This window comes from Molothrus aeneus, chromosome 14, assembly GCF_037042795.1.
Source record: "Molothrus aeneus isolate 106 chromosome 14, BPBGC_Maene_1.0, whole genome shotgun sequence".
NCBI classification, from domain to species: Eukaryota; Metazoa; Chordata; class Aves; order Passeriformes; family Icteridae; genus Molothrus; species Molothrus aeneus.
The window spans coordinates 14,728,106-14,746,329 of record NC_089659.1 but is presented as its reverse complement, the minus strand read 5'-3'; the positions used below and the strand labels follow the sequence as shown (position 1 = coordinate 14,746,329).

Genomic DNA, 18,224 nt, shown 5'->3' with positions numbered 1-18,224 from the left:
CCCATTCAAACAAAAACAAACCCAGCTTGGGGCCCCTCCCCTACAGCAGCCCCTGGAAGAGCTGAGCCTCTGCCAGCCCACCTGGCCAGAGGGAGAACTCCTGGAGTGGGTTTGAGGGAAAGCGTGCCTGAAAGGAAAGAGGGGGAATCCCAGATGCCACCCCTCAGTGCCAAGGCAAACACAAATCTCTGTCCAAAAACGTCTATTTGGCCGGTTCAGTAGAAGACACTCTGAGCTTTGAGCCATTGTTGGGTTTCCTCCAGCAGCAGAGTGTGGCAATGCTGTTACAGACCTGCCAGGACTCCGGGTTCCTGACAGATCTCTGCTTGCCTCACTGCAGTTACACCACAGGCACATTTGGCCCTTCCATCCTTTGGGGCTGCTGATCACCCTGGGCACGCTGCTGGCTTGGCAGATGTTCCAGAGGACTGGAATTTCTTGTGGAATTCTGCTCTGTGAGGCAATGGCTGTGTGGGCAGTGAGGTCCCTTCAACACAGACCTGACCACATCAACAGAATCTCTGTGTCCTTCAGGCTCCCTCTTCTCATTCCTCCCACAGCTGGACTCTGCACAGAAAAGGGACTCCCGACTTCTCCCTGCATGGAAATAGGCAACTTTCCATGTAGCAAACATTCCTGTTGTAGTGTTTTGTAACAAGGCATCAGTAGAAGTGAGTAATGTGTGTTTTCCTTGCCACAGATCCTAATCTAACACTGCTGCAGCAGAGAGAAGCCTGCCAGGCAGTAAGGGAAGGCAGTGGAGCAAACAACATTTCCTCTCCACACACACAGATCCTCACTCAAGGGCCCAAATTTAGTGGGAAAAACTTCCCTCCACAAAACTTTAAACTGGCAGCTCTGAGTTTTTGGATGGATTCAGTATCAACAGCCTTAGGAACAGGTTGAAAGGTGAAAGAGGTCCCAGGTCACTGATTAGGGAAGAAATGGACATGGAATATCAGAGCTCGAGAGTGGGGGAAAACAGGAGGAGGTGTTGAGGGAGGAACGATTTGCAAGAGAGTTGGGAAAGGAGTGGAGGCAAAAAGCAGAACTTCAGACATCTGGATAAATATAAAATGTCAATCTGGGAGAAGATCTTTTGGAAAGGAGAGAGTTTGTAGTTTCACTTTAATTTTTAACATCCCTGCATGACATACTTGTTTACTTTAATGGCATTTCTGTCAGTAATTACACTGCTCATAAAAAACCCAATTGCTGGATATAGTGTATATTTAAAACTGTTAATTATTACTTGTATTAATTGCTGTTTCTTTACACCTTGAGTCCAGGTTGGGGCTCTGAGAGTCGTTGTCCCTGTGAGCTCTGCAGCACCAGTGAGGGTGTGAGGCTCAGCTGAGTGAATTTACACTTCAGTGCTGAACTCTGCGCATGGATTTAGGTCTAACAAAACATTATTCAGGTTTAAGGAGCTGTAAGTGACCACTGAAATGCAGAACATGTGCTCACATGTCCTGCCAGCCTGCAGCCTCCTCCTCCTCCCAGCTGTGTTTGAGCCAGGACAAGATACACGAGTCAGGATTCTGCACATACACAGCACCTTCTACTTCAAAGTGTGAGAATACTTCAAAAACTTTCAAGGATAAATAGAAGATCCCATTGTTCCCAGAAAGTAAGGAAGGGTTCTCCTGACATAAAAAAAAGAGGATATAGAATAAATGTGAACACATCTTATGGCTGGAGTTTTTAAAAAGTGTATTAGAGGAGCTAAAAAACCTCCTACACGTTAAAAATTAATTCAGGATTGCTCAAAAAGGAACTTCCAGTGGGATTATCTGCTGAGTCACTGCCTGGTGCAATACAAGGTAAAACCTCACCTTCCAAAGCCTGGTCTTTAATATTCTTAGACTGTCTGGGCTCCTTATGTCATCACTGCTGCTAAAAGGGAGATGTTGGGGTTTAGTGGCACTTCTAAGAAATTGTGTTCTCTTCTCTGGGAGCAGAGGTAACAGCATCACAGCCACCACAGCATTCCAGCTCTCCTTTCCCTTGGCCAAATTTCTCCAGTCTCTAAAACAACTTACCCCATGTATTTGTTATATTTTAAAGGAGTGTTGCTTTAAATTTACAGACACCAGAAGGATTAAAAAGATAATGAAGTATCAGGGGATAATCTCTTCCCTGCCAAGGTGATAAAGACAACCTCGGAATAAATACAGGAAATTAACCCCAGGGTATTTTAATAGTAAAGAAAAGCAGAAATATTGCAGAATCCAAAAGAAGAAGTGAGATGACTTCTTTAGATGGCTTGGAATTTCCAGGCCTAACTGCAATCACTATATGGCAAAAGTCTGAAAGAAAACTGGGCCAGGACTAAGGTGAAAAAGCATTTTAGGGGTGAAGTGGAGGAGTCACCATGGAGTTCTCTAGTATTTATTCAGTCAAACAGCCTGATCATTTCTAGAAGGGGAAAAAATATCTGAGTTTTCTTATGTTTTCCCAGCCTGGTATTCTACAAAACAGATTATTGTAGGAGATGTGTGTAGAGGAAGTTGGTGCTGACTGAACTGAGTGTATCAGCTGTGTAAAACTGTTTGGTGATGCTGGAATTACTTCTCCCAGACACTGCACATTTTAAATAGGTTTTGAACATGTTAAGATAAATTATTGTCACATACACTACAGAAATGCACATTTAAAAAAAATCCACAACAAATCTTATGAAAGTTCCAGTTTTGCAAATTTGAGTGCAGATAAATGTAAAAGACCCCTTCTATTCTTTAACTTTTTTTTTTTTCTCTGAGCACAATATTTCCAGGTGTGTCCACCTCTTGCAACAGAATATGGACAGTGAGGCAGCTGGGATGTACAGACACCAGCCTTGATAAAAAACAGGGGTTTATTTCTGTTCTATTCTAGTTTTATTTCTGCCTCCTTTTTCAAATAAAGGTGTTGGGTAATTGGAAGACAAAGTCAATTTGTTTAGGCATGAAGTAATTACATTAGATTAAGATACCAAAAATTATTCACAGCATTTATCAACCACCAGTTTGGAGAGCACAGGTATTGCATTGGCCATACAGAAAACTTCTTAATCTGTCCTAAATCTGTGTTCCAGGGACTTTGAGCATAGAGCTTGACTTATTCCCAACACACTAAGCTAGGAAATATGAAAATTGATTTTTCACTAGTTTCTTGGTAAAATGAGGTTAAAGTGTTTTCTGTTACTAGATCAAGTCAGGCTAAATAGACATAAAACAGTTTGTTCTTCCCCAACAGAAGTCAAAATCAAAACTCTTACAGAGATGAAAGGCAGCAATATCAAACCTATGATCTTGAAAGGAAACACAGTGTATTCCATCTGTGGAATAACAGGAACACGCTTTGAATGCTGGAATACACACTGCATGTTGTTTACACTTAGAAGAATTGCTTATTGCAATATTTGCATAAGTGTTCAGCTCTGTTTAATTACAGCTGTCTGTGAGGGAGGGTTCCATGGTGTGGGCACCAGATTCAAACCAGATTTCTTTGTAGAGCTGTAAAGTCAAATTCTAGAGAGACAGACACAGATTTCCATCCATATGAAGGAGCAGATTGTTTCAGACAGTCTAATGCATGAAGCGTTTTATTCTCCCTTTTGAGGCACTTCTGGAGGGCTGTGCCCAGGTCTAGGTTTCTTGAGGACAAAAAGGACAAGGAGCTGCTGGAGAGGGTCCAGCAGAGGCCACAAAGATGATGAGGGGTCTGAAGCATCTCTCTGATGAGGAGAGGCCGAGGGAGCTGGGCTTGGTTAGTCTGGAGAAGGGAGAAGACTGTGAGGGATCTCATCAATCCATACCGATATCTCCGAGGGGTGCAGGGGATGCTGCCAGGCTCTGCTCAGCGGTGCCAGTGACAGGACAAGGAGCAACAGCCATTAACTAAACCACAAGTTCCACCTCAACATGAGGAAGAAATTCTTTCCATAGCAGGGGCAGAGCACTGGGACAGGAGCCCAGGGAGCCCCAGGAGGGACTGAGGGAGTTGGGAAGGGGCTGAGCCTGAAGAAAAGGAGGCTCAGGGGGGACCCTGTGGCTCTGCACAACTCCTGACAGGAGGGGACAGCTCGGGGGGCATCGGGCTCTGCTCCCAGGGAACAGGGACAGGAAAGGAAACAGCCTCAAGCTGGGCTAGGGGAGGTTCAGGTTGGAGGGCAGAAGGAATTTCTCCGTGGAAAGGACGGTCAGGCCTTGGAAGGGGCCGCCCAGGGGGGGTGGTGGATTCCTCATCCCTGGGGGGGGGGCCCAAGGAAGGACTGGAAGTGGGTCACAGTGCTCTGGGCTGGAGAAAAGGTGGGGATAGGTGGCAGCCTGGACTCGATGGTCTCGGGCGCCATTCCCAGCCTCCCTAATCCCGACTCTCCATGTCGGGACCCGCTCCCGGCGCCTGAGGGGAGCTGCGGGGGAACGGAGCCGTGTGAGGGCACGGCTGGCAGGGGGCGCTCCAGGCGGTGCCCGCGGGCGGGGTTGGGGGCGTGGCCAGCGCAGACCCCGCCCCGCCGTCCGCGCTGTCCCCGCTGCCGCTCCGGGACGCGGCAGCAGCGCTGGCGCCATGGTGAAGATCGCCTTCAACTCGCCCTTCGCCCTCAAGGATGAGCCCAAAAAGGAGGCGGCCGAGGCGCTTGTGGCCGACAAGGTGCGGGCACGGGGGTGTCCCGGCCGGCGGCGGCGGCGGGAGGAGCGGGGCGGTGTGAGGGGGGGCGCGAGCAGACGGAGCCGCCGCCATTTTCTCAAGGCCGGGGGAGGCGGCGGTGGCCGCGGGGCTCTCGCTCGTGTGGCGGCCGCCCCGCCGCGCTCTGCCCGAGGCTGAGGGACCGACTCCCCTCAGCCTTGAGCGGCCGCGGGGCCCTGGTGCCGCGGTGCTGTCCCGCTCCGCAGCCCTGTCGCGGTGCGATGTCCCGTGACACCCCCGGGCCAGCGCCGGCACCGGGTGTTTATGTCGAGCTGGGCCCGTGCCAGCGCCGCGTTTCCTGACGGCGCTTTAAAGCTCCCAGCTCGGCCCTGGGCCGGCCGGGGAAGCGCAGGGAGAGCCCCCCCGGCGCGGGCAGCGCTCGCTCGGCCGGCGCCTCCCAGGCAAACAAAGCGGGCTCAGGCTCGTCCTCGGCTCCCGGCGGCGCTCGGAGCCTCCCGGCAGCTGCGGTGAGGCGTCGGTGTCGCGCTTAAATTAAGAAACCTGCCATAAAGGGTTTTAAATAGAAACCCCGGCGAGCACCCTGTGGTTGGCTTTTCCTTCCCAGCGAGCCGCGCGTCGCTGGCTCGAGTGGAACTTTCCCAATTTGTGGGAAATTTGTTTTGAAGGTGTCCTGCGTTTTAGGCAGATGGAGAAGCTCAGCCTGTAGGTAAATACATCAGTGGCTGTAGACGGGGAAAATGGCATGGGCTGAGTTTATTTGCAGTAGGAGAGTAAGAAAATTTTAGAAACAACAAAACTTGTGGAGTTGGACTGTAGTTCTATTTTTTTTTCTTCCCTTCTAAGCTGTAATCAGGAAAGCAGCTTCCCTACCAGCCTACACAGCCTCACCTGAAATAGCCTTCCTTTGGAAGGGAAGGGATGCAGAGTGATTTTCTTGCTCAGTGCACTTTTCTGAGCTGTCAGTTTGATGCGTGCACATTTAATACAGTAGCATTCAATTACAGGATCAAAAGGAGAGAAAGTGGGAAAACAAGGTAGATAAAGGATTTAAAATTTGAAGATGTCATTAGCCTGGCCAGTTTCTTGAGGACAAACTCCTCAGCTATTCCTGAGGCATCTGGTTATACATATATTTACTAGCCCTGTACTGTGAAAGTTCTGACTGGAATAGTTCTAATAAACACACCCCTTTTTTCTGCTCTCATGAGAGCTGCTCCTCTCAATTTGGAATATTCTGTGTGTGTGCACACAGATACGTGGGATTTCAACAACTCTTCACTCTGACTTCAGGGCTTGGAGTTGCATATAAGCTTCAAGTTCATAATTTTACTCCAAGACAAACTTGTTGGAGTGGTTGTTAATGTCTTCTTTAGCTGGAATATTTGTGCAGAGCAAACAAGCTTAAAGGTTAATGTTGGCTGAAACAGCACAATAAAAGTCCCCTGGAGTATCTGCAGAAAACCCTTGAGCTTGCAGGATATTCTCCCTGCATGTTCTTCGGGGCTGTCAGCAGGGTTAAAACAAGTTTTTTTTTTTCTTGTTTCTTATCCCTCGTTTGCTTTGCTTGTTCCAGCTTAGAGCTGCATTTTCTTTGTAGGTTTTGACGACTTACACCTGCTACTTTTGTGCAGAGGTTTTGTAACCTGCTCGAGCAAAATCTTGCTATTGTGTTCTCTTAACAGCTCTGACAACTCTTCCCTCTCAGGTTCAGCTGCCCACATTGCTGCTTAATATGCTCAAGTGCCTTTGCTTTGTTTGAAATAGGTGTAGTGCAAGTGTAGCTAATTAGATGTCGACATCACCCCTGCGCTGGGATGGCTGCAGTGCCAAAACTGGTGCAGACTGGTGTGTTCAAGTAGGGACAGGCTGGATGAGTAAGGTGCTCCAAGGTGGAGGTGAGGGTGGGAGAACGTGGAGAGAACAGAATTAATCTCCATCTTACAGCTGCTTAACCCTGAAAAGGAATTTTCACACAGTGCCACAGAAATGTGGCATCATTCTGACTTGAAACCAGGGTTTGGCTTTGGTTTTTGTACTTGGTTTCTTTTTTAACAAATGCTTCACATGCCAATTGTAGCAGCTTGTGTCCTGCTGAACCAACATTTTTGTGTTTGGAGGATGCGCGAGCGGAATGTGGGAGTATTGACTTTCACAAAACAGCTTGGGGTTTGTTTCAGCACTTGCATAACTGATGGCTTTGACTTTTATGCTGCTGCATCTTGCTGAGCTTGGGAATATTGCAGCCCTGGTGATAATGCTGGCGCTTGTTGGGAACACAGGTCACTAAATGTGTTGTGTTCTGCAGGACCCAAATAAAGAAAGGCCATGGAAGCTGCTGTGCTCAGCCCAGCCACTGATTCTGGGAACACCTCAAAGGAAAAGATCTTTTACTGTGAAATCCAATTTTCTTCCTTCCTGACTGGGACAAAGAACAGATCTTAAAAGCAAGCTATTAAATCCTGGAGTCAGGAATCATTAAAGGGACATTCTTGACCAAATATAGGGGTTATCTAAACATTTTGGGTTTGGTGGTTGTTTTTGTGTTTTGTTTTTTCCTTTTAAAGACTCAAGCCCAGTGTGTGATTCCAGGAGGGAATGTCTCTTCTGATTGTTTGCTATTTGACAGCACTTTTGCTGTTCTCTTCACTTGGCTTGCAGCTGGAAGTCTGGGAAGGTGCTGCAGGAGTTCTGGAAGGTTAAATTTTCCTTACAGACACCACCTCTGCCTTTGCAGTGAGGATTGCACAACTCACCACCACCGGGAGAGTAGTTTCCTTTGGGTGCAGTCATCTTTGTTTGAGAGATCATTGGGTGGGGGAGAACAAGCTGCTGAGCTAAAGAGAGAAGTTTCAGGCTGTTAGAAACAAAACTTCCTGAGATTTGGGTAGGAGAAAAGTTATTTTGAGGCTGCAAGGTAGGATGTGCCACGGAGACTTGTTTTTATTTGGCATAACTGGAAGCTGTGTTTAAGCTGACGAGTCGTTTTCTTTCATAATGGACTTTGCTTGTGCATATTAAAAGTTCCAAAACCTGGTGACTCGTGTCAGTTGTCTGTTCCCCAGCCAAGAGACAAAGTTGCATCTTGGCTTCTTCTGCTAATCCAGCTTTGGGAGGAAAAGTGATGTTAATGCACGTGACAGTGAGAGGAGGAGGGGAAGAGGCTTTTGGGAAGAGGCCTGAAGACACTGTGTGCTTTTAATGACCTTGATGTACAAATCCTACTTTTTGTACTACAGTGTGGCTGCAGCACAGGATCTTTTGTTACAGTTATTTAAGTTTTGTGTATCTCAAATAGTTTCTTGACAAAGGTTTGTCGAGAAAACATCCTCTAACTCAGAAAATACTCTTGGTGCTGTTTGAAAACTTATCTTAATCTGATGCAGTAACATTGCATGTGAGTGTTTTATTTTATGATGCTGACCTGTAATTCCCACACCTAGAAGAAATAGGAGACAGTGGATCAAAGTGAAACAGTTGATAACAACTTTCTTTAAATTCAGAGCAGCTGCCCTTTCTCAGTTCTCCCCTTCTTTATTTAAAGGACCCAGAAGTTGCCACACACAGGGGTGAAAACTCATCTGGAAGATGTCTCTTGACTCTGCTGGGCCTGGCCTTCATCTTGGCAGGGGTTGTTGTGGGTGGAGCCTGCATCTACAAGTACTTCATGCCAAAGGTAATCTGAGAGTTCTTTTTTATTTAAACAGCATTGGTTTGAAAAAGTATAAATGGATTATCACTAGACTGGAGAGATGAGGGGGAAAGAAAGATGACAAGGACACCCCGAGTGTGTGTCCTTTGTGTGTGACAGACCTGTGCTCAGTCTCAGCAGACGGGAGCGCAGTGTCTAAGCTGCTGTGCCTCACCTGCCCTTGCTGGTGTCCCAGCACAAGGTGTACCGTGGGGAGATGTGCTACTTTGAGAACGAGGCGCGGGAGCGCGCGGTGGAGCCGTACTTCCTGCCCATCGCCGAGGAGGCCGACATCCGCGAGGACGACAACATCGCCATCATCGACGTGCCCGTGCCCAAGTTCTCCGACAGCGACCCCGCCGCCATCGTGCACGACTTCGACAGGGTCAGTGCTGGGGCGGCTCCGGGATCGACTCGCGGCTGCAGAGCTCGCTGGCAGCACAGGCTGCTCCTTGGGTTTAAGCGTGGCAGAGCTGTGACCCTGTGAACTCTGGAACAGAGGGGTTAACTCTGCGCGGGTGGTACGGTCACTGTGGGCAGGAGCTCTTGAGTTGTTTCCCAGAAAATGCATCTCAGTGCTGTGCAACTCTGTTGTTGCCCATGGGATATCTGTTGGATAAAGAATCCCATGTAAATGGAGAACATCATAAATGTGAGTTAAGGGACTGAGGACTCAGCACAATGTCACAGGAAAATGTAGAATTGCAAACAGGTGTCAGCCTTGGAGAAGGGCATTGAAAAATCACTTCAAGCAGCTCAAACCTAGAACCTGACAGTGCTGTGATAGTTACATGGAGTTTCCATAAGGCAAAGAGAGGGTGGCTTTCATTTGACTTTTCTATCAAAGTTGCGTTGATAGTGTTAACATTATCCCCAGTCAGCTGTAAAAGCTCTCGGAGGTTGGTTGTAAATCCAGCCTTGGCAATGCAGATAGAAAGAACAGATAATTCTAGTTGCTGCAGTTCTTGTGCTCAGTGGCAATGCTGATGAGATTTTTGTAGGGACTAACACTTTTCCTGAAGAACTATTTAAAGGGAGTCATTGTTTATCAGCAGCTGGATACCTTTTGTTTGCACTGTGCTTAATTAGACCTTTTCAGTTATGAGATCATACTCTCAAATACTTCCTCTGTGTTAGTACAAGCTGTACTCCTTTACAATTATGGCAGAAGCTGCTTTTATATTCAGCTTTCTCTTATTTAGGAAAGTTTTTTAAACTATTGCTGGTTTGCCAAAGTGGTAACAGTTCAGTGCTTACACTGGGCACTTCCTGAATGCATCACTTTTGTAGTAGCTGTGAGTGATCTCCAGCTTTTTTAGGTTGCCTTGCTCCTGGTGGAATTGTGTTCTCCTAATCAAAGGCCCCCTGACTAATTAAAAACTTGTTTTTAAAACAGCTTTTGACAGCGTATCTCGACCTGCAGCTGGGGAACTGCTATGTGATCCCGCTGAACACTTCCATAGTCATGCCTCCAAGGAATCTGATGGATCTCTTTGCCAAGCTGGCGGTATGTGGGAGCTTTGCTGCTGGGTTCTGCTGCCAGCCTGCCTTTGCTGAGAGTGCTGGGTGCTGCTCCTGAACTCCAGGCCCTTGCTAGAACCGTTCTCCCTCCATCAAAGTCCATAATCCCCCGGCTCAGTCACTGCACTGAAGTTAAGGCCAGCTGTCAGTGTATATTATGTTGAGTAGATTCATGCCTAATGCTCTTATTAATACCTGGCTTTATGAGAGCTGAAAGCAACCAGCAGATAAGGTTAAATTTAGCTGTTTGAAAAGAATTTGATAAAGCTCCAAATATGATTGAAAGCCTAAACCTGAGAGTTACTCTGGGCAAGCTTGCTCGCCCCGTGAGGGTTTTGCTGAAAAGAACAATGTGAACTTGTTCCCCAGTTATTGGCACTGCAGTTATGAGATCACCACAAGCATTTGACTCTTCAGTGACTAAAACTGGTGTTTTTCCAAGATGATTTATGGGTCAAGTTGATAGAGCTGGCTGCTGCTTCCCAGTTAAATGCAATACTTGGCTATCATGCATCAAATGGACTTTAGGAGAAAAATCATTGGCTCTCTTACACCTGGTTCTAGCGGCCACTGGTCTAGTTTTGCTTGTTGCATTCTTTTTTATAGCTCTGTGAAGACAAGTTTTAAGTGTGTGTCCCTGCCCCTGTTTTTAGGAGTTGGGGGGCAGGATGCTGTTTCAGTAGTGCTGGGAACATCTGGTGAAGCCTTTTGTAGGTTGCCTTGCATTTTTTTACATTACATTTACATTGCCTCAAACCTGGAGTCTTTCACAATATTTTGCTTCTCTTTTAGCTGCAAACTTTGTGTACAGATAAACCTGACCAGGTTCTATTTACATTTGCTTCACATGAGGCTTGCACAGATGAGGTTAATTGTGCTTTTTTGAATGTAAGTGCAGCTGTTGGAAATGGCCTCTGTCAGTTTTTAACTTCCCTGGTTGAGCTCAGTGTATCTTGGTATTAAAACTCTGCTGCTTGAATCCCTTCCAAAGCAGAGAGTGAAATGTAGTGGTTTGTCCCTTGTTAGCAGCAGTCTGTACCTTCAGGCTTTGTCTCTTCCAGACTGGCTCTTACCTGCCCCAGACGTACCTGGTGCGTGAGGAGATGGTGGTGACGGAGGAGATCGATAACGTGTCTGACCTGGGCATCTTCATCTACCAGCTCTGTGTGGGGAAAGAGACCTTCAGGCTTCAGCGCAGAGACCAAATCATGGGTAAGTTCCCCTCAGGAAAAAGCAAAGGTATTGTTTAGCTAGGGAAGGGATAAATACTTTAACCTTGGGAGTTTTTAATCTGGGGAATCTCAGTGTTCAGCAGAAGCTGAGGCTATTCCTGGCCCTGCTGGGTATTTCCCTTCCCTTCCTGTCTAAATGTGAACTGTCATTTGAACATGCTGAGAAAGTTTCAGTTACACAATTGCAGGTTACATGCCCAAACCAAATTTAAGTCTGTTTCTGTTCTAATTTTTGGTTGAAGTTATAAGTTAGTTTGACCCTAAAATTCACATAATCCATCAGATAATGTGAGTCTCTGTAGGTGCAGCTTATTCTGTCCTTGTCCTATCTAAAACTGGGTTACAGGAGCACCAAATAAAAACATTTTCTTCTGCTTTACTTGCTCTGAAAAAAAAAGTAATTGAACAGTGAGCTCCGGACATCCCTGACTTCCTCTCTGAAAGAGGAAGAACACTCCAGAGGAACTGCTGAGCTCTGGTTCTTTATTGCCTGTGTGCTCCTGCCACCCCCTGCCAGGGACTAAGCTGAGGTGTCTGCTCTAACTACTGGGACAAGGCCTGGGGGGCAGAAATCTGACATCATGAATTTTGTTTTACTGTAGCTCAAAGCATTTCTTACTTGGTGCTCCCACCAAACACAGTGAGCTAACCCTTTGTCAGTTAGAGCCTTTCAGAATGCAAATGTTTGGTTTGTCAGGACTCTGTGCTCTGGTTTGGCTGCCAAGCTCTTAGGCAAGAGTTTCCTCAGCCCAGTTGCAGCATTGGGAGCTGCATCTGCTGCTTGCTGCACACAACATCCTGTTGTGGGAGCAGCAGAGGGGTTCTGTGCAGGGCACATGAAGGAACACTAAACACTCTGCCCTCATGGGAGGCAGAGGCGTGTGACTGTGCTGCTGTGAGAATGATTTTGGGAACAAGGCTAAATTGACAGCTGCTGAGTCTATAGACAGCTCTGTGAAGAGTGTTTATGATGTTCCCTGAAATCATCCTGCTCTAACATGTTGTTGACATCTTTGCTGCAGAGTAAAAGATTCCTGCAGAGAACTTGTACAAAAGGATTCTGGTAAATAGAAAACGTTTCCTGGTACAGCTGCTGTGCTGTAACTCTGCTTGTTTGCCCATGGAGGGGAGAGGGTGGGAAATCTGATCCAACTGAGGAGAAAATTGTTCAGGGACAAGTCTTGCCTTGCCTTCTCCATCTCATTTGTAGCACCCAGTGTACAAGCCGTGTCACAGAAATGAGACTGCAGTGGGTGAACTCCTGGAACTTCCCTGAAAAAGTCTTTTCATTTATTCTCATTTAGCTAGTGTTGCCTTGGCTCTCAGCTCCTGTGGAGTTTGTGTGTTCATCTCTTAGATGAAACTGACCTCAGGTGCTATGTCAATTCCCTGGAGTTGTAACTTGGAGGTGTGGGAGAAACCCAGGTCATGCTGTTAGGTGGGCTCTGGAAACTTCACCTCCATCCTGATGCTTTGGAATTGAGGGGCAAGCTTGGATTTTAGGTGTTTATAAACCAAAACAGTACCCTGCTGGGGTTGGGTTAAGAGCTGGTGCTTCTCTTGCTTCATCTGAACAATTCTCTGCTTTTTAAACAAACTAAATCCTTCTGAATTATTGCAAATGGAAGTGGTTGAGGAGAGCAGCTCTTCGATGGTAGGATTGCTGTGTTCCTCTCTCTTACTGAGCCACAGCTGATACAGGTAAACTGCCTGGGTCAGACCCAGTGCTGGCATGTCCCAAAATAGAGAAAATCACTTTAATGGTGTTAGGAAGAACCAGAGTGAGGTAAATCCTCCAAAGGTGAAGTGCTCTGCAAAGCACACCCTGTGCAAATGCACGCTGGGTGAGGGATTTGGGATGGAAAACAGCCCCATAGAAGGCTCTGGTGGAATTCCTGGCTGGAGAAACTCAGTGCACTGAATGGTTGTTGTGTCTTGCAATGAAGGGAGGCTGGCAGTGCTTGCTCTGGGCTGGGGATCCCTTCACTCGCTCAGCCTCTTGTCCTCTCTCGTCCCCAGGTGTGCAGAAACGGGCAGCGGAGAACTGTCACTCAATCAGACACTTTGAAAACTCCTTCGTGGTTGAGACAAAGATCTGTCAGCAGTGAAAGGTGACAGAGGGGAGGTGACCAGGTCACACCTTCTTGGAGAAGTCAGCATTAGACATCGACTTCTGCAGTTAAACCGTGCAGTGATAATCAAAAGCCTTATGCATTTTTTGTGTATTGCTTGTATTTCAGAAGACAAAGTCACCATTTCAGCTTTTGTTGATCCTTGGTATAACTTTTTAGTTGTCTCATGTAAAACTTAAATTTGAGTAAGGTTTTTTTAGAAGGCTAATATCAGTTTATCTGTTGAATGTGTTTGATTTAGTGTAATCTGGGAATGGCAGAAAAATATATATATATAAAAATGTTAACCAGTTCCTTGGCTGGAACCAGTTATGTTCACCTTAACTTTCACAGAATGATTAATATTAATAATCTGTGGTTTGCACATCTTGTGTAGTTCTGTAGATTAGCTCTGCACTCCGTATCCTGGCTCAAAAACCTTCCTGATCTGGCTCATTAAAGGTTTATTTTAACGACCATGTGTGCAGCATGTAAAATCCAAGCTCAGTGATCAGAAACCTTTAACACTACCCTGTTTCTTTTTGTGCAATTACTGTATTGAATTCGTATGTATATTTGGAACCTTCCCTGAGCTTATGTTGAGTTCTTCTCCCTTAGTTTGGTTTTGTGGCATTTAGTTGTTAGATTCTGATAGAGTTGCTCTTAAAGCTTGTCAGTATTTTTGGTTATGACTTGGTTTATCCTGTAACTTCCTATCCAGGGTCTGTTCTGGTATAGCTCACTTGTGAACGTGACTGTAGTTGTAAACTTAAACTACTTGGGCTTATATAAAACTTTTTAGATCAACTTTTTATGAGCAAGTAGCATTACTGCTGCAGTCAGAGCATTGTTCCCTTTTTTGGAAAGCTGCAGTCTAAAAAGAATGAAGAGTTGGTGTCCTGCAGTTGATAAACTTGAGAGTTTTATTAAGGGACTTTATATTGGCATAAATTCTTCAACCCTATAATAAATGTTTCTCTAAAACTTTGGTGTTTGTGTTGTGTTTGGTGCTCAGAGGTGAGGGGGTGATGCTGTGGGCCTGGGGTAGTGTGCATTGATCTTCTCTTATCCCTCTTACTTCTTTTTGAGCTTGTGAAGCTGAATTTCCTCTTCTGCTGCTGTGGAAATGCTTTGTGGTGCCAGCCAAGCTCGAGGAACAGAAGGAAGAACAGACAGCTCTCTCCAAACAGGATCCCCAGGGGCAGCTCTGGGGGTGTTCACTGCAAGGACGGGGTGTATTTACAATTCATTTGAATATTGCTGGTGATGAGGCTGTGATTGAAGGTTTGCCTGTCCCAAGTGTTCCTGGGTGTTAATGAGGGGCTGTACAGAGGTTAATGAACCCTCAGCTCTGACCCTGAGCTTTGCTGGAAGCTCAGACAGGAGAGTCCTGCCCTGGAAGTGCTGGGGCTCAGAGCTAAAGTGTTCCTGAACCCCTTTTGGCTTTCCTGGAAAGTGCCTGGGATTGTGCAGGTGGAAGGAAAACAGGATTTCTGCACAGAGAGCAGGGGAGGGAGAGGTGTCTGTAGGAGTTGCTGCTTTGTCATTGCTTGCAGGAGAAAGGAGAACACAGGAATTTTAGCACAGAAACTAACACAGCTCTTCCCCCAAGGATGTGTCCCAAAACCAGAGCTTTGGCTCTAAAATAGGGTGTGTAGGAGAGTATTTCAGTGAACTGAAGAATGTAGTGAAATAAAATGCTGTAGAAAGCTCAGATTCCTGTCACTGTGAGCCAGGTTCCCTTCACTCACAGGTGTTACTGGGACAAGCAGCTGCCCTGGGAAGCTTTTCCTCCAGACTTTGTGTCCTTGGACAAAGGGTGATTTCCTGCTCCTCTGGATTGGCTGGGGGGATAACCAGGATGGGTTCTTTTAAAGCCTTGAGTGAAAGGACTTGGAGGTGTGTGTTGATTGTAGAGAGTGAGAAGCACCTGCTTGTAGCACTGAGGTCTGATTTTATGGAAAATAAATCCCAGGGATTGTTCTTTCTCCAGCCCAGAGTGTCCATGCAGTGAATGCACCTCCAGGCAGGAATGCTGGAGCTGCTTCCACATGGGCTGGAACACTTTCTGTACCTTTGGAACAAAGTGAAGGCAGTTCTTTAAGATGTTATTGGATGTTCCAGGCAGGGAGCCAGGGACAGGAGGAACAGATTGTTCTCACCTGCTCTGAGGTGAGCTGGGTTTGGTCCCACGTGTGCTCAGCTGGCCTTGTGATCTATCCCTAAGTGTTCTAGGCTGGGGCTGGGTGTCCAAGCCAAAATACTGGAATTTGGAGGTTTTCCTGGGATCTTCTAATGCTGTGTTTGGCTTTGAGCAGCTCCTGTGTTCAGCTGGGCTATAGAAGAAGGAAGGAGCACGAGTTGGAGTCCTTTGCACCAGTAGATGGCACAGGCACCAAACACTTGGGTGTAAACTGTGTGTAACTGGTAAAAACTCAGTGTACTCACCCAACACACAGGTTTTCAGCTATTTCATAAAAAACCCTAAAACTGGTGTGATCAAAGCTTCATCGAGCTGGTGCTCAGTGTCTTTGCTTCATTTTTATCTATAGTAAGGAACATTTTTATACCAGAACTAATCTGTGTAAAACCCTGTTAATATCTGAGCAGAACTGTACTGCAGACATGGGTGTGGGGACTGAGGGGGTGACACTGCTGGGATGCAAACACAAACTCAATTACTGTAAGAACTTCATTTACATCTGTGTTTACTGCAAAAGCATCCTGTGGGCACGGGACAATCAACAAGATCTCTGCAGGGACTTTGGGCAGCTTCCTTGGGGGAGCTGGCAGGTTAATTTTCTGACTAAATAAATTAAAAATTCGATGTAAATTTTAAATACCTTTTTCAACATGAAGCTGGCACTTTGAATATTTCCTCTTCCAGCATTACATGTGAATTTATTTAGGGGTTTTGTAATCAGAAAAACGTGAGAAACAATTATTAAGAACACGGTTCATTTTAGTTCTCAGAGGAGATGCTGCTGCCCTTTGCAGAACCTGCTGCTCTGTGACTGCTGAGGTGTGGGTGGCTGTGGTGACACACTCTTCCATTAGAGTATGTAATGGTCTAAATTAGAACTTCATTCTCCTCCAGGCTCACTGTACATAAAAATCTATAAAAATTGAACTTCTTTGCATATATAAATATCTTGAGATGAAGATCTGGAGAAAAAAAAATAGGGATAATGTTGAGACCTTTGAAAGACACCCTGAGGCTTCAGGCTGGTATGAAAAGGAGCTTTAGCGCCTCAGACTTGATAAACTGCTTGTCTAAACCAAGCTTTTCTGATGATAAGCTCAGCTCTGTGCTTGGCCTGCTGCAGAGCAGCTGTGAGAAACTGTCACCTCCCACCCCAGCAGCACTCCCAGGCCTGTGCAGGGCTGCGGGACACAGCCTGCTGGGACTCCTGCAAGACTGGGCTGGCTGCTGTGGACTTGGAAATCTCCCCAAAATCCAGCTGTGCTCAGCAGAGTCTGGGGTGAGCTGAAATCTGAGCACTGAGCACCCTGGATCTGATGAGAACCCATGTCCCACAATCCCAGGATGTCTGGGCTGGAAGGGACCTTAAAACTTATCCCATTCCATCCCCTGCCACGGGCAGGGACCCCTTCCACTATCCCAGGGTGCTCCAAGCCCCATCCAGCCTGGCCTTGGACACTTCCAGGGATCCAGGAGCAGCCACAGTTTCTCTGGGCACCCTATGCCAGGGGAGAATTTCTTCTGTATATCCAAATTCCCCATCTTTCAGTGTGAACCCACTCCCCCTTGTCCTGTCACTGTACTTCCTGATGAACATTCCCTCTCCAGCCTCCTTGCAGTCCCTTCAGATGCTGGAAGGTCTCTTCTTCCAGAACCTTCTCCAGGCAGAACAGCCTCATTTCTCCCAGCCTGTCTGCACAGAGGAGGAGCAGCCCCTAAACAGCTTGGCCTCCTCTGGGCTCATTCCAGCAGCTCCGCGTCCTTCTGATGTTGGGGACACAGCACTGGACACAGCACTGCAGGTGGGGTCACAGCAGAGCTGTGAAGGACCAGATAAAGGGGGTGCAGCCCCCAAAACCTCCAGTTTGTGGCTGAATCACCCCCCTGGCAGGGCTGAGCTCGAGGTCAGGCTTGGAAGGATTAAAGCTGCTTTGCCTGTCCTAATTCCAGGCCGGGTGGGGGATGGCTCTGCTGCCAGCTGTGGCACAGAGCCCAAATGCCAGCACTGATTGAAGCTTCCAGGCTGCCACCAAAATAATTACAATATGGATAATTGCAGTAACATTATTGCATTAACATTATTTCTTCATTATGAGTATATATTTGTGATATTACCTAGGCAATAGGATGGGTGTATTTCCTGTCTTGAGAGTAATTAGAGGCTCTCCACCTCCCACTGCACCTCCCAAGGAAATTATTTCTTATAGTTTAACTATTCTGTTTACTTGAATGTATTTTCTCTCTTTTTGTGCTGTGACAGCCCTGAATTCCACCTTAACAGATGTGAGAGTGATTTTCCTGTCTGCAGATTCATTCTCACTGTGGATGGTGGTTTGTGTCTTGCAGAAATGTTTGGGCTCTCCTGAGCTGTTCCATTTTAGGGCTTGTTGATGTTTGGAGCTGTTGTGGGCTAAATCCATGGGTGGACACCTGCTTCTTGAACAAGGAACTTCCTTCCCACAAACCTAATCCCTTGCTGGTGTGGAATCCAGTGCTTTTATTCTGGAATGAGAGTGTCAACATGTGGGATTCATCAGGAATGGATCCATGGATGGAGGAGGTTTAGATGGGATATTGGGAAGAAATTCTTCCCTGTGAGGGTGGGGAGGCCCTGGCACAGGTGCCCAGAGAAGCTGTGGCTGCCCCTGGATCCCTGGAAGTGTCCAAGGCCAGGTTGGATGGGGCTTGGAGCAGCCTGGGATAGTGGAAGCTGCACTTGCCCATGCAGGGGGTGGAATGAGATCACCTCAAAGGTCCCTTCCCACCCAAGCCATTCCATGGTTCTATGGACAAACCCACAGCTTCCACCTGATGCCCCAAAATCCCTTGGGAGGGAA

At 46.8% G+C, this 18,224-nt stretch overlaps 1 protein-coding gene across 1 annotated transcript; it reads left to right on the top strand.

The window, feature by feature from the left end:
• The first annotated feature begins 4,485 nt into the window (after window positions 1–4,485).
• On the top strand, window positions 4,486–14,168 carry ITM2A (integral membrane protein 2A). The gene is made up of 6 exons (XM_066559463.1): window positions 4,486–4,635; window positions 8,174–8,305; window positions 8,517–8,705; window positions 9,717–9,827; window positions 10,903–11,053; window positions 13,093–14,168. Exons 1-6 carry the CDS (start codon window positions 4,552–4,554, stop codon window positions 13,179–13,181), a joined length of 756 nt encoding a protein of 251 aa, XP_066415560.1. The 5' UTR covers window positions 4,486–4,551; the 3' UTR covers window positions 13,182–14,168.
• Window positions 14,169–18,224: the final 4,056 nt, after the last annotated feature.

Bases quoted from the DNA above. Each gene is read 5' to 3' on its own strand.
- ITM2A (XM_066559463.1), top strand. From the start codon at position 4,552: ATGGTGAAGATCGCCTTCAACTCGCCCTTCGCCCTCAAGGATGAGCCC. The intron at 8,306-8,516 runs GTAATCTGAGAG...CTGGTGTCCCAG, and splicing joins ACAAGTACTTCATGCCAAAG to CACAAGGTGTACCGTGGGGA. The intron at 11,054-13,092 runs GTAAGTTCCCCT...TCTCGTCCCCAG, and splicing joins GCGCAGAGACCAAATCATGG to GTGTGCAGAAACGGGCAGCG.